The following is a 14,887-nucleotide window of genomic DNA, read 5'->3' as shown; positions in this document are numbered from 1 at the left end:
ACTGCTTGAGCTGCGATTCTGCGCTCGCACTGCTCGGTGCTCTCGCGCTAGCTGCCACGTCTGCAACCGAAGCTGCTGTCAACTCGTCTCGGCGCCTTCTTGCTGGGTTGGCAAACCGGTTCGCACTTTCGTGTCTACCGGACCCCTGTCGTCTGGAATCTGCCGGGTCCAGCGCATGCTGATGCAGTTTCCGAGCGCGAACGCAATTCTGCTATCGGCTCAGTGCGACACTCGCTTCTTCAAGCAACTCGGCTGTGTATGGGTACCTCTACCGACAGTAAGGGTGATTCTTCTCCGAGCCTTTCTCGAGCTGCAGCCGCTTACCCGTCCAGGATAGTCATCCTCGACAGAATCGCTTATCTTTTTTTTTGAGACGATCGCTCAAATAGCTCCATGGCCCAGGGAAACGCTCGAAGGATTCAAAAGAGCCTCGCGAGGGAAGTATACAGCTGAGATCGCGGAGATTGAGGGGATCGTGACTTGGCCTTACTTTCCAGCTTTACTCCGCCATCGACGCCTTTTATCACTTCGCAACATCAAAGCTACTCCCACCGGCATCAGCAGAACTACAGCAGGCGACAGAAAAGGACTCACAATCGAATTGCTCAAGTCGGCGAAGCGACTTCTCGACTTGGACACGGCGGAGATTTGCCTTGTTGCTCGCATGTGACGGATTGATTCAGTCGCCTATTCATCTGATTGCCCTCGCGCCTAGTCACGACGTGAGGTTCGATATCATTCGCAAACACGCCTCGTCCGACGTTTGTGCTCTCGCGTACGCCAGTAATGCTCGGATCGCGGCAAGTCTCGGTCATTTCCTCCCACGGTCCAAGTGGTGTCACGCGTGTTTTGTGAAGAGGGCTAAAATCGAGAGACGAGAAAAAGACAGAGAGCCGACACGGAAAGGAGGAGAGACAGAGAGTAACGAAAAGGCAAAACAAGACACTTGGGGGAGAAAAGCCAAGCGAGAAAGTTATCGGTGCTTCACAAGCTTTGACGGTTCTGGCTCCCATGCCAGCCGAGAATCAAAGCGGTGGAGTAGAGAGGGACGTCAGGTTCGGTCGAACTGCTTAAAAAAAGGGAGGGAGCTCACCGGTTTTCAAAGTTTCGTTTTTGGTTTGGCTATTGCCGTCTCGGGGATATCGCTCGCGTCGACGGCGCCAGTGTCGACAAAGGCCTTCTTGACTCGATTCTTGTCCACGAGGGTCAAAGAGTTGTAACCATCTACTTCTTCCACCTCGCCGAATGCGTATCTGTTGCTTTTCAGGACGTAGGACTCGACACATCCCCAGTGTCGATCCTCCCGCTGGCACGAGCGGTTGGGTTGAGTCACAGCCATACGGCCAACGAGATTCCCCTGTTCATGCGAGAGGGGGGATCAGCTATCTCCGTCTCTATCTGATTTGCAGGCATTACTGGAGATAGCTGATCCACCAATTCGCATGAACAGGGGGAGCTCGTTGGCCGTATGGCCATGACTCAACCCAACCGCTCGTGCCAGCGGGAGGATCGACACTGGGGATGTGTCGAGTCCTACGTCCTGAAAAGCAACAGATACGCATTCGGCGAGGTGGAAGAAGTGGATGGTTACAACTCTTTGACCCTCTCGGACACGGACAAAGAGAGAGTGAAGAAGGCCTTTGTCGACACTGGCGCCGTCGACGCGAGCGATATCCCTGACACTGCGATAAAAAAACCAAAGGTTAAGAATTCCAACGTGATCAGCTCCTCTCGACTCTTCTTGCAGTCCGACCGAACGTGACCTGAAATTTGTCGCTTGTAGAACCGCCCCTTCAAGAGGCGGAGGAAAGAGCCAGAGGCAGGAGAAAGCGACGAGTTCGCTGTGTGAGGGTGCCTTCTTGACTAATCTGAGCGCCTTGAGAGCGTCGATCCTGCCTTGTTGTTAGCCGGGAAGATGAACGAGAGTGAGAGTTGGTCAGTCAGTGGCAATCACACTCACTCTAGGCCAAGTCTCCTCGAAAACGTGCGTCTGCCAAGCGCGACGGGACAAACGCTCACGATCCTCTTACATTAAGCACCAACCCCCTTCACGAACGCATCCTCTTGTTTCTATTGTTCCTATTGTCTTCATTGACCGCTCGCGCCCACGCACCGAGCGAAGGACTCTCTCTTAAATCTTTTGTCTTGTGTCATCTCTTTGTCCAATCCAGTTTCCCTGGTCAGCATCCCTATCCGTTCCGAGCACGTGTACTCGTCCTCCGGACCTCTCCGGGCGAGAACCAGCCCCTGCGCGATCCTCGACTGCCTTGCCCGAAGTCCGCAGCATAAACGCTAATACCCCTCGACTCCTGCACACAACTCCTCTCCACTCATCTTTTCCGCTCAGAATATGTCGTCAATCTCACAAGTACCCATCCTTCACGACAGTGCTGATCCATCTCCTCAATCGCCTGTCTCAAAACCGGTTGACTGCCTCGGTGAGTTTGCAATCTAACCCTTCTTGATATTTTCTACCCTCTCCCGTTCCACTTCTTTCTCGTTTGTGCTCACTTCTGCCAATGATTCATCTACATGCTTGCTTAATGTCAGGAACGAGTACTTGGATCCGCGTCGACGGCGGAAACAAGCGAGTTGGACAACTTGAGCTCGGAGACCTCGTCTTCAACCATCTCGATCGTGCCGTCCCCATTACGCGGATCGACCCTCCTGTCCAAGCCAATACTCTTTATGAGATTGCCTTTACCAGTTTCGGCTCTCCTGCTCATGGAGCTGGCAGTAGTGACACGATCCTCCGAGTCACTCCGGATCATATTCTCGACCTTATCAACACAATCGAGAATACCGTCTCTTTTCCTCGAAAACCTCGTGACATGTACCATGTTCACTTTCACGCTCGATGCGTCCCTCCCTGTGCCTCCGCCTCCGCCGATCCTCCAAACAACTCCTCCTACTCTCCCCAACTTCGAGAAAGTTTACGGTTGATCCGCGGCTCCCTCCTCTCGCCCACCCAATGCCAATGTGGAGGACTCCGTCGTCTCACTCGGGACTATGTCAGTAAAGCAGAGGCATACGAAATTTTGGCAGCGATCTCCGCCCCGAACTCGGCTCTCGACGGGACGACGTACCTCGCTCCTCGTACTCGCTTCACGATTACGGCCAAGGATCTCACCGAACTTCGTGGTGATCATCGTCTCCCCCAAAACATCGCAGTCTGGCGTGTCCCTCCCCCCGACTCGGCTGGCCACAACGTGATCAGGCACCGCGCCGTCGATGCTAAGCATTTTACTATCTGCGAAATCACGGGAGATCACCTTGCAGCTCGTTCTTTTGACGTACCCGGCGACTACTGCCAGCTCGAGTCTCGCGTCATCATGCATGTCTGAGTTCTCGATCGTCAGTCGCCCTTTTCCCTCTGGTTCCGCTTGTTCTGTTTTGCTCCTTTGGCCATAGCCTCAGTTTCTTCCGTCACGCTTGTCGATCTCAGCTTTCCGCTTGTCACTTGGAGAATATGGGCACACTGTCTCTTCGGACTGTCGCCCTTTTCCCTCTGGTTTCGCTCGTTCTGTTTTGCTCCTTTGGCCACAGCCTCAGTTTTCTTCCGTCACGCTTGTCAATCTCAGCTTTTCGCTTGTCACCTGGAGAATATGGGCACACTGTCTTTCCGGACTGGCTTGTACTCACAAAGCGCTTCTAATCGCGAATGGCATGCCCAATCTGTAGATATCGTCAAGGTCACGTCTTCTGACCCTACGAAGAGCTGCCACGTCTGCCACCAAAGCTACTATTCCTCGCCCACACGCCTTGCTGCTGGTCGTGCTTAGCCATCGTGCTTTGCAGATACAGAGCTCTGGAGTTCTATGCTTTCTGTGAGTTAGAGCTCCTGCTGGTCAAGCTTTAGAGCGCTGCAAGCCTGTCAGAGGAGACGATCGATATATACACTCGTCGAGTCCGACACTGTCGCGTCAGCTTGATCCTCGTATTACAACATGTCATCGAGACGACTGCAGAAGATGGCGATCGTTGTCAGCAACCAGGATTTCGCATGCAGTGACACGGGACCGCACAGACATCGAAAAGGCACGGAACACAACTTTGAGTACCAGATTCCGAGAGCAAAGTATCAAATCGAGTCTAGAGTCGTTGCAATCGGAATAGCCAGCAGCTCTATCGTAGCGCACGTGCCGCGTCCAACCTGATCGTAGCGCGGATCAAGTCTCTCGTGAGCCCTCATTCGGACCGAAGTAAGACGCCTTGATAGAGTGCAAGTAAGAGTGGCGGGTAATTGCAAAGGGGGACTCATGCGAAGACGAAAATGACGAAAAGAGGAGATTAAAAATTTGAACGACTACTGATACACCTGAGATTCTAACTATATTGAGGAGTCTATTGTGCGTCTTATAGGCAATGCTGTATCGAGAAGGGGAAAAGTGTAGAGGGAGAGTCTGTCCAGGCAGGCGAGGCGTTTAAGCCTCGTCAGCGAGGTCGCGACGGTTAACCTTCTCGACGTGCGAAGATTGAGCTCCAAGCTTGAGGCGTTGAGCTTCGTCGGTCTGGTTCTTGGATCCATAAGGAGTCCACGAAGCCGAGCGCCAAGCGGGCACCTTTGTGAGGTAGAGCTCGTCGACCTGAGCCAACGAGAGACCACGAGTCTCCGGGATGAAGAAGAAGACGTAAGTGGTGAAGAGAGCGATCGTCTGTCGGAGGCATTTATCAGTTTCGTGATTCTCTCGCTGAAACGGGGAGGAAAGGATACGCACTCCGGCCCAAAGGAAAGTGATGTTGGTTCCGAGGTTTCCGTAGGGAGCATCAGTGATGTAAGGCACAATGAGGGCGACTACACGAAAAGGAAAAAAAAAAAAATCGGGTGAAACTGTCAGCTCCTTCTCGCCGTTTGTTTCGTAATGGAGAAATAATGCTTGCTCAAAAAATTGTTAAGCCAGTTAGAAGCGGTAGCAAGCGATACGCAGTAGGGCGCGATGCGGAGAGGGAACTGTTCAGCCGCGACAACCCATCCGAGAGGACCCCAAGATGCGGCGAAACCGGCGATGAACCAGCACGAGGCAAAGATGAGTCCCTTTCCGTAGGCGGGGTCGTTCGGGTGCGAGGCGGCCATGGAACCGGCAATGATTTGACCAGAGAACATCATGAAGGAACCGATGAAAAGGAGCTTGCGGCGTCCGAGACGGTCGACAGCCAGGAGACCACTGTGGAACGACAGCCACGTTGTCAGCATCGTCAACAATTCGCAGGATATCTGGAAACTCACGGGAAAGTGGCCCCGACGTTACAGGCACTGTATCGAGTCGAAAAAAGAAAATGAGCAAATGTAAGCCGAGAGGGGCGCAATTAGCCTCAATTGTCGCTCACCTGAGGATGAGTTGAGTAAGGTAAGAGTCGCTGATACCGGAAGTGGCGAAGAATTTGTTTCCGTAAGAGAAGAAGAACTATTGCGGCAGAATCAAAACCGTTCAACACAGATCCTCGTTTTGGCGCGAAACATAGTCTGACTCACGTTGACACCAGTCCATTGTTGACCCATTTGAATGAGAACACCGTTCATAGTACGAAGAAGCATGCGGTCCTTGGCCTTGAAGCAGTCGAGGTATCCAGCGCTGTCGGCGAGCTTATCCTGTTCGACACTCTTAATAATTTGATCCATCTCGCGGGCGACTTCGGGCTCCTCGGGAGAGTATCCACGGAGCTTGGCAAGGTTGACTTGAGCTTGGTTGAGGTTGCCGCGTTGAACATAGAATCGAGGGGATTCGGGGGCAAAGACAGTTCCAAGGAAGATGAATCCGGCAAAGATGAATTGAACGGCAATGGGGAAACGCCACGAGAAGGCGTCGGCGCGGTCGTGGAGCGAGTAGTTGACCGCGTTCGCGAGGAAACTGCGAAAAGCCGGCAGAACAGGTCAGCTTTCTTGTTCAGAATAGAGAAATGGAATGGACAACGCACATTCCGACAGTGGCCATGAGCTGGTAGGTACCGGTGATGAGACCGCGGAGATGCTTGGGCGAGCATTCGGCTTGGTACAAAGGTGCAAGAAGCGAAAGGGCACCGACACCGTAACCGGTGATGAGACGACCAATCATAGCTTGTTCCCAGGTAGTCATAGCGGAAGTCTCGACGGCGAGACCGACCATGAAGATGAACAAACTATTTCAAATGCAGCGAGGAGACGGGCCCAGTCAGTGCCTATTACCGGTAAGACCATGGCAGCGGAATGCGACGTACCTGAAGAGGTACGAGACCTTGATACCGAATCGAGCCGAGATTTTACTCATCGAAAGAGCTCCGAAGAGAGCACCGAGCGACATGAACGAAGTGATGAGGGATTGACGAGTCGATGGGATCGAGAAGCCAGTGTCCGAAGCGGCGTCGGGTTCACCGAAGCGACGAGCATCTATCGTGGGAAGCAAGACGATCAGCAAGCACTTTTGCGGCCCGGGCCCGCAATCTCCGTGGAACTCACAGTCTCCGTTCTGGACGAGACCAGCGATGACACCCTGCTCCCATCTACAGAGAAAGATCCAGGGAGGATGTTAACGATGCGAGACCGAAGGTTTACCGAAATCGGGGAAAGGATCGACGCGTAGAGGGACCGCGCGACCAAGAGAGAAACGCCAACGAACCCGAAGAGGAGACCAGCAAGCGATTGGAAGAGGCAGAGCGCGACGACGAAAGGAGGCGCGCGGTCCTTGACCGGAACGACGTCGCTGTTGTTGTCGCCGGCAATGCGGATCGAGTCGGACCGCGAGGGAGGGCGGCTCGCTTTCTTGACAGAGGTCGTGCGACTCGGAGCGGCAGAGCCAGCGAGTGTAGGCGTGTTAGACGTGTTGGCGACCGACGGGTCGTTGGCGGGAACTTCCATCTTGTGAAGCGGGGGAATCGAAGGATGGAGAGAAGCGGAGGGAAGGGATGCAGAGGCGAAAATTTGGTGGCCACTTCTTGCCCCAACTACATGTAGCCCCGGTCGTGCTCGTTCATCGATTTTTTTCGGTTAGCGCGACCGAGCGGAGCGGAGTCTGGAGAAGTTGCGGAGCGCGGAGGCGAATTCCCTCGCGCGAGTCCTCGCATGCTCGAATCTTCCGTTTGTCGACCGCATCGCCTTTGCTTGAATCAGAAAGACTCCTTCCTTCCGTTTGTAGTGGTCCGCCTGGGCACTCAGGTCCGCACGCGACTCAGGAAACCAGGATTGAAAACTTTGCGAAGGTCAAAGCGCTGTCAAATTGCATCCCGCGGCTACGCCTGATGTCATCATTGGGTCAAACGCGTGTTGTAATACCTTGGCTTGTTCGGCAAAGGATAGACAATTCAACCTGTTTTGCCTCGGCAGGTGTGTAAGTTCCGGTTGGTAAGAGAATCGAAATATTTGGCGCTCTCACCTCGGCTGCTGTGGCGGCTCGCGGCAAGCTCGCTCCTTCAAATGCTCCGGTCAAGAAAATCTCCGCACTCGACTCCATTTTGAGCAGACGCGGAGCATCGATCTCATGCCAAGTTGGTGCCCGATTTTCTCCGACCTCGTCTCATCGCGGCCCCGGCAAAACTGTCGATCCTAGAGCTACGATCTTCTCGCGTGGAGTGGCGAAACGCTGATCGAGACGGGGAGGTTGACTGAGGTTGTGCTGCTCCGCGCCGATTCGACCTCTGCTACAAGTCGGACATTCTGAGAACCGGTGAGGGTTGTCGCATTCTGTAGATGGCCTCGTCTCGTTGCAAACATTCCAAAGCTGGCGAAGGAGGTCGGCGTGTCGTCTACAGCTTTCGAACAATGGCGGCAAGTGGAATGCCGACCCCATGAACAGCTCCGCGTTCGAAGGTCGGAGATGCGCGGAGCCGCTGGTCGCTCCTTCGCAAATACTTTTTGCTAGGCGAACGGTGCTGCTAGATGCTTATGCCTGGTTGCGTGTACTGGGTTGTCGCGTGAGAAGAAGCGGAGGAAGTGGTAGCTACGCCGCAGAGCAAGACGGAGCAATAGTCGCGACTTGAAGGGAAGATGCGCATGACTCGTAATGACTTCGGAGGGACAAGGCTGAAGGCTGGTCCGCAGGGCGTTGTGTGGATCGCGGATGACGGGATGTAAGTGAGGCGGTCAATGGAGAAGAGGTGCAAAAGCCTGCAATGAGTGGGGGACACGACCACCTCTTTTGCGCCGCCCGCGGCGTCCGTTCCGACAAATTTTTTCCTACATAACAGACATCCGAATTTTTGCCCAATACCCGTAGATTGGGAATACTCGATTGCTTAGAACGAGAAGACTCGAAAATTCACGCCAGGCTGACGCGCAAGAGAGATTCTGACTGAGTAGCGAGGCATGTCTATGCGTCGTGGGATCGGCAAAAAAACGCCAGCACGTCTACTCATAATCACATGGCCACCGCTGCGCGCGGTGGAAAGCGGGAGTGTGTATGGAAAGCTCCAAGCAGTCGCCCGGTCTTAACTGAGTGTGTGTAGGGGGTCAGGATGCCAGTGAGCAATCCGCATCGGAGAGAATGAGCCCGAGAGGTCAGCAGCTCATTCGCAACGACAACAGCTGTCCAGTAAAGCATGAACATGTCGCAGAGACGTTAAATTCTGGCCTGGAGCAACTGTTCTCACGATTGAGGCTCGAGCTCGACCAGGCGCGCGAAACTAATCGTCAGCACAAGCACAATTTTTGAGGTAGAAATGCCGAAACGTATTCTTGCAAGAAATAAGCAAGAACGGTACAGCAAATCTCAAGGATGCAGCCCACCGCGAGAGAATCTGTCCGAGCGAGACAGGGCTTGAGAAGGTCGGAACACTTGGAAGTGGTGCCGTCAGCCTCTGTGTACCTCTTCGACGGGAGGGAACGAGAGCAATACAAGTCGGGACAGGATGTACGACGCGGCTCGACGCACCAACATTTGACAAAGTCGCGATCAAACATTGCAAGCAATTTGCAAGAGAATATTCGCGATGCAATCGCGCTCACTCACTCACTGCTCATCCGCTCCCTCACGACTCATCGGACGTACCGGCAATCGCGCAGATTGTGTCACTGTAGCTGGTCGCGCTTGCCAATGGCAGCTATGCGCGATCCGACCCTGGCTCTGGCTGTGCCGACTTCATCGATCAACTCGCTCGAGCCTACTCCGACTCGATCCAGATCCGCCGTGCCCTTGAGTGAGGCTCGGCCAGAACCAACAGAGCGACAAATGCGATTCGCGTTCGCGATTCCGGCGGACGAGGTAGCAGTTCGCCAAGATCAGCAGGCCCCACCATCTCAGTCAGCAATCGTAGACGCGCTCAGCCGGGTCAATTCCGACTACACCACATGTCACAATGGTGCAAGCGAGTCTTACTCAGAGCGCCGGGAGCGTGTCAAGGGGAAGGAGCGAGAGCGGGCCATCAACAGTGGGCCTGTACTGCTCGCAGCGAGGCGAGGGAAAGGGCTCGCTTTAGGGCCAGTACGAGATTTCGAACATGCTCGACGGAGACTTGAGAAGCGATTACCGCCAGCGGGAGGTTGTACGTGATGCATCATCCTCTGTTTCGTCTCGAAAGCCCTAATTCTTATCGGGATTCATCAGATCCTGCATGCAACGATGTCGGCAACGATGTCTTGTCGTGCTGGCCAGAGACAGGAACGACAATTGTCCAGGGAACCTATTCCAAGTACATCTGGAATTCCCGGTTTCCTACCTTCATCGTACGTTGCTTCACTTCTCTCATCACTCATTGCGGACTGATACGCTCGCGGATACAATACAGGGGGCTGGTGACGTCGACATATACCTCTACAATGCCAATACCGAGGACATTGCCGCAACATGGCTCGGCGTGCAAAACGCGCGAGGCTCTATAGGGATCACGCCCGACGACGATTGGTGGCCGGAGGAGCAGGCGAGCGAGTGGTTCAATTCAAGCCAGAACAAGACCATCCCGTACTACTTTGTGATCGTCGATGGCGGTACCACCCTGACTGGAGGAGAGACGCATCAAAGCACATTTACGGCTATTCGTAAGCCAGCAAGGCCCGCTTTCTGACGGGTACGCCCGACTCGACTGACTTTTCCTTGCTCTCCAGAAACTGCTGCCCCTTCATCGCTATCATCCACCTTGGCAGTACTTACCGCTTCTTCCCTCTCGTCCGAATCATCAGTCTCGGCTGCGTCTGCGGCTTCTTCCCTATCGGCCGCATCCGCGTCGAATTCTCAACTCTCGGCCGCGTCGGGATCCGGTTCGAGAACGTCCTCTTCCGCTCGCGCGAGCAATTCGAGCGGCGGCTCTCTACAATCCTCGAACGATTCTTCGGGAGATCCGGCAATTCCGAAATGGGCGATCGCGCTCATCGTCATTCTCGGCTTCTTCGCACTCGTCGGAGCGCTTGCCGCATTCCTGTTCATCAATCGATCGAGGAGACGAAGACGGGCTCAAGGAGCTCTAGTGGCGGGAGAGGGAACGAAAGATGAAAGAGAGGCGCTCGGGGCAGGCGCAGGCGGTACGGAGGACGGATTCAGCAACAGTGGTAGTCGCGAACCGATCCTGGGTTCGCCCTCGACAGCGAGTGGCAGGACCGGATTGGCTCCAGCGCTCCACTCAGGAGGAGCAGCGGGCGTAGGGTTCGGGGCAATCGCGAGAAACGCGAGCCGAGAGGAAGATGAGGATGACGAGGACGAGAAGGGCGGGCTCGACAGGAACGACGCGGCGAGGATGGCGGAAGCGTTCAGGGCAGCACTCAGGAGACCCGAGTTCCCTTCGAATGGAGGCACAGAGTCGAGCGGCGAATCTCAGGCGTTGACGGGTGGAAACCACGTCGATTCGGGAGATGGCGCTACTGGACTCGAGGCGACGAATGGGGAAGGAGCCGATGGGAAGGGGAGAGAGCTTATGGAGGAAGAGCTTAGGAGCGAGGGCAAGAGCATGAGGGACGTGCAAGGCGGAGTAGGCAAGAGATGGGGTTGAGCTACAATCGCGTTCGCCTTCGCCAACCAACCACTGGTATAAGCACATTCACACTCCAGTCACTTTCAGCCTCCAGCTCGGCTGCTTCGCCAGTTTCGAACTACTGTCAACCACTAGATTTCACTCCACACCACCACTTTTTTCTTTCGCTTTCGGACAAGGACACTGAATTTTCCGCATCGAGTTCCAAATTTATCGGATCCCTTTCTATCCACCCACTCTACTTTATCCAAGCGCTCGGACCAACCTTTCGACTTTTCGCTACATCTATCTATGGACCCTTTTCTCTCAAGTCTCGTCGTTTTGTGCGGCTCATACAATTCTCTCTCTGATGTCTTTTCGGGGGTGGATCTCTGTCCCACTTGCGACGCGTTCAGTGTCTTTTGTTTTGTCGTTCCTGTTCTGTATTACTGTTATACTTATTTCTTTTTCGACTGCTTTGCCTCGTTCGATATTGGGACTGAGAGAAGGGCAAGATGGGTCTCAAATTCGAAGCCATCGGCGGGAGTATGGGTAGGTTACGCTTTCAAAAACGAAAACAGTACAACAAAGAGCACGTGTAATTCCTCTTGTCACTTCCCGCCTTCCCTACCGCTTCATTGATCCTGATACTGTCGTGAGAAGGGGTTCATCCGAAGCCTTTTTGGTTGTTGTTGTTGTCGAGTTACGAGAGAGTATCATATTCCCGGTTCACTCGCGTTGCGAATCAACATCCTGACGTTGTTCAACATGCCCTGTACGCCTTGGAGGTACCAATTCTTCTCGCCTCGACTCTCCTTGTCCGCTTCGATCAGCAGTTTCTTCGCATCTTTAAACTCGATCTCGAGTTCGTGAGTTGGAGGAGGAGGAGGAGCTGAAGTTGCAGTAGCGGCGGTAGAAGGAGTCGTGACTTGGGTCAAATCGATTTGGTACAGTTGGTGCGAGTACGAGATTCGATCTTTTCTCCTCGAATGACTTGCTGGAGTAGTGGGTAATTCCGTCACTAAAAAAGAAAAACACATTCAATTCAGCAGGGGTTGTGCAAGAGAACCGGGAAAGAAGGACAATAAAGGAAAAAGCTGTACCTGGGTTCTCCAACGAGATGGACACTCTCCAATCGAACCATCGTTTTGGACTAAACACGTTCATGTCGGCAACTCTCACTTTCTCGACCGCCTTCCAACTGTTCGGATCTCGTTTCTTCTCGTCCCGCGTCACTCGGATTTTGCGTTTCTCGGCTACGAGGTGATGGAACGTGTCGAGTTCGTGGGTGTGAGAGTATGCGATCCGGGCATGTGGATACTGTGGATGCGAAGTTTCTACCACTCGCGCGTTCAAGAGTTGGTTGAATGCTTTATGTTGAGTCTGCACAAAGCCAAAACATGAGCTCCGGATCGAAAATCGCTAAGCGACAAGTGAAGCAAAAGACGAACGACAGTCATGTTGCTTTGGAAGCGTAGGCCAGTGTCATCTGTCAAGACTGAAGCAATCGTCGAAACATGTCAGTTGCAGTGAGCGAGCAAAACGTGATTGCTGGATGCTCGACTCAACTCGCTTCTGTCGGAACGGGCAAATAGACTCTTTGACCTCCCGATTTGTTGTCGACGAGCAACCCAATCTTGGCTTCAATCTGTACAGCCCATCAATATCACTGAGCTCGAGTTGCAGAAGGAGTCAAAGTTTCGGGAAATAAGCGGACCTCGACTTTGTCCCAATCGAGTGGGGCACAGAACCCCCACAACCAGTCTGCGACCTCGCGCGTGAATTCGTCGATAGGTTCGACGTTGAAGACGCTCGGTTCGAGTGGAGGAGGTGCCCGCGTCGCCGAGGTCGGTGCGGGCGGTTTCGAGAAGGACGAGGAAGGTGCCGAAGTGTTCGATGACGACGACGACGATGACGGGCGTGGTGGTGGTGGATTCATCGGGTGAGTGGTCGTGTCGGCGAGGGTCGCAGAGGCAGGCGTTGGAGGAGAGGACGTGCTCGGACGGGGACGTTTGTTGGGTGGAGCGGCAGCGGCAACCGGCTCAACGTCGTTCTCCCGCTTGCCGGCCGGCGGCTGGCTTGGAGTTGTGCTCGATGCGGTAAAGTAGTCGTTGCCGTACGCGAAGGGCGTGTCCGAGTCGGACAGGAGCGCGTTGATCGACGGCGAGAGCGACGGCGACGGTCTCTGCCTAGGTGCAGCCGTGGTCGAGGACGAAGAAGGCGACGGCATCGATTCCTGCAGCGGTATCGAGGCTTGGATGCATATACTTGCCGTACGTAGAGCAAGAGGCGAGGTTGAAGGGGAAGCCGAGATGCGGAAATCAATAACTGATCAAACAACCTTCTCTCCCTCGAGGGCAAGGATCTGACACGCTTGCAATGGCATCTCGTGCAGCGGAACAGTCCAAGGCAGCCGTGCGCGCTTTCTCGCTTCTATCGAGTTCCGAAACGCGTTCGCTCAACTTTGTGCATGGCGCCGAACCGGGTCATACCAGGGCAATGCCGCGTTCAAGGCGCAGGACTACCCTCTTGCACTGTCGCACTATAGTACTGCGATCGCACTCGACCCCTCCGTGTCGACCTACCCGCTCAACCGTGCGCTCGTGCACCTCAAACTCGCCAACTACAAGGATGCCGAGAAGGACGCTCACACCGCACTCGAGCTCGACGGTGGAGCCAACGTCAAAGCCCTGTTTCGCCGTGGACTTGCGCGCAGAGGGATGGGCAAACTCGAGAGTGCAAAGGCCGGTGCGCTTCTTTTCTTTCTCTTTCTCGATGAATCCTGCTCTGACTCGCGCGGATCCGGAACAAAGATTTTGAGCTCGCAAGGACCCAAGGGGCAGGTCAGGACGTCGAGACCGAACTCGTCTCGTTGACGAAAGAGTTGCAAGCCGCACAAATCGTCAGTTTTGCCCTGTGTCGGAGTTCATCCTGGCCGACAATAGTCTGACCTCGGGCGAATCGACAGGCGTCTTCCTCGCCCTCAAAGCCGCAAGCACCATCATCATCAGAGAAGGCTCCGCTCTCAAAGGCTGACCGGCTGCGCGCCGCAATTGCCTCGTCTTCCCCTCCTCCCTCTGCCTCAACGCCATTTCCGACAACGGTATCAGCTCGAAAGACCTCGTCGGACGATGCTCCAGAGCCGCAATCTAAATTGAGGCCAGGTAACGACAGCGGGATCGGAATGACAGCCGTATCGACCCGCAAATTGACACCGACACCCACAACTACGACGTCGACATCACGCGCCGATACGCCAGCAAGTCCACCGTTGGCTCCTTCAACTTCGTCTGAAAAGGAAGCGCCGTCATCGTTTGCTACCAAGAAAACTTTACGCTCGAGCCGACAGGCTCAAGCTCCCTACACATTGTCAAGTTCGACGGCCTCGTCTCCACGGACTACCACCGACCCACTCGCAGCCTTGAAACTCCCTCCACCGACCAACAATAAACCCTCCTCATCCCCCACATCGAAACCGCGAACACCAACAGCAGCGGTTCACAACTCTTCATCGCTCACGCTCGCAGCACTCGAAACCCACTTGTTCCAAACCGAACTTGGACACCCATCACGGATCGAACTCCTCTCTTCTCTCTCGAATCGATCGATCCCAGACTTCTTTGGAGATTCTCTCACTCCAGATCTCCTCTCGACGATCCTTCAAGAACTTGATCATTCGATTCAAACCACATCGAGTTCGCAAGATCCGCATGAAACCAATGGTCGATGGATGTTTCAATTGCTCGAAGGGATCGCGAGTTCGAAACGGTTCGAAATGGCGAGAATGTGTTTGACCGAAGCTGAACTCGAACCGGTGAAAATCGTGATAAAGTTGGAAGCGAAACGGATCAAGTCATTCGTAGACGCTTGGGGGATCTAAATGTCTGTCAACCGAACGGGGAAAAAGGGGCGGAAGGGGGAAGACCAGAAAACTTTTCAGCCCTTGTAATTCATACAGAGTTCCATTCTTTTATTGCAATAACGAAATCATGCTGACGCCTCTCTCTCTCTCTTGGCATTGCGGGGGTGTTTCAAGATT

At 54.2% G+C, this 14,887-nt stretch overlaps 4 protein-coding genes across 4 annotated transcripts; 2 read left to right on the top strand and 2 right to left on the bottom strand.

Annotated features, from left to right (window-relative positions):
* Nucleotides 1-4,424: 4,424 nt before the first annotated feature.
* On the bottom strand, nt 4,425-6,832 carry JCM15063_002991 (uncharacterized protein; the record flags this gene model as incomplete). The annotated part of the gene is made up of 10 exons (XM_076681198.1): nt 4,425-4,655; nt 4,719-4,795; nt 4,882-5,165; nt 5,228-5,254; nt 5,329-5,405; nt 5,474-5,849; nt 5,917-6,117; nt 6,196-6,364; nt 6,434-6,477; nt 6,594-6,832. 10 exons carry the CDS (start codon nt 6,830-6,832, stop codon nt 4,425-4,427), a joined length of 1,725 nt encoding a protein of 574 aa, XP_076531666.1.
* Nucleotides 6,833-9,002: 2,170 nt separating this feature from the next.
* Nucleotides 9,003-10,887, top strand: JCM15063_002990 (uncharacterized protein; the record flags this gene model as incomplete). Its single annotated transcript, XM_076681197.1, has 4 exons — nt 9,003-9,450; nt 9,513-9,631; nt 9,694-9,943; nt 10,010-10,887. The coding sequence occupies 4 exons, from the start codon at nt 9,003-9,005 to the stop codon at nt 10,885-10,887; spliced, it is 1,695 nt and encodes a 564-aa protein (XP_076531665.1).
* Nucleotides 10,888-11,564: 677 nt separating this feature from the next.
* On the bottom strand, nt 11,565-13,078 carry JCM15063_002989 (mRNA triphosphatase; the record flags this gene model as incomplete). The annotated part of the gene is made up of 5 exons (XM_076681196.1): nt 11,565-11,869; nt 11,952-12,231; nt 12,300-12,346; nt 12,418-12,496; nt 12,566-13,078. 5 exons carry the CDS (start codon nt 13,076-13,078, stop codon nt 11,565-11,567), a joined length of 1,224 nt encoding a protein of 407 aa, XP_076531664.1.
* Nucleotides 13,079-13,227: 149 nt separating this feature from the next.
* Nucleotides 13,228-14,728, top strand: JCM15063_002988 (uncharacterized protein; the record flags this gene model as incomplete). Its single annotated transcript, XM_076681195.1, has 4 exons — nt 13,228-13,263; nt 13,344-13,596; nt 13,662-13,750; nt 13,817-14,728. 4 exons carry the CDS (start codon nt 13,228-13,230, stop codon nt 14,726-14,728), a joined length of 1,290 nt encoding a protein of 429 aa, XP_076531663.1.
* Between the last annotated feature and the right edge of the window lie 159 nt (nt 14,729-14,887).

Source organism: Sporobolomyces koalae (assembly GCF_050403365.1).
Source record: "Sporobolomyces koalae JCM15063 DNA, S_koalae_JCM15063T_v1_ctg59, whole genome shotgun sequence".
NCBI lineage: Eukaryota > Fungi > Basidiomycota > Microbotryomycetes > Sporidiobolales > Sporidiobolaceae > Sporobolomyces > Sporobolomyces koalae.
This window is presented reverse-complemented; position numbering and strand designations above follow the sequence as displayed.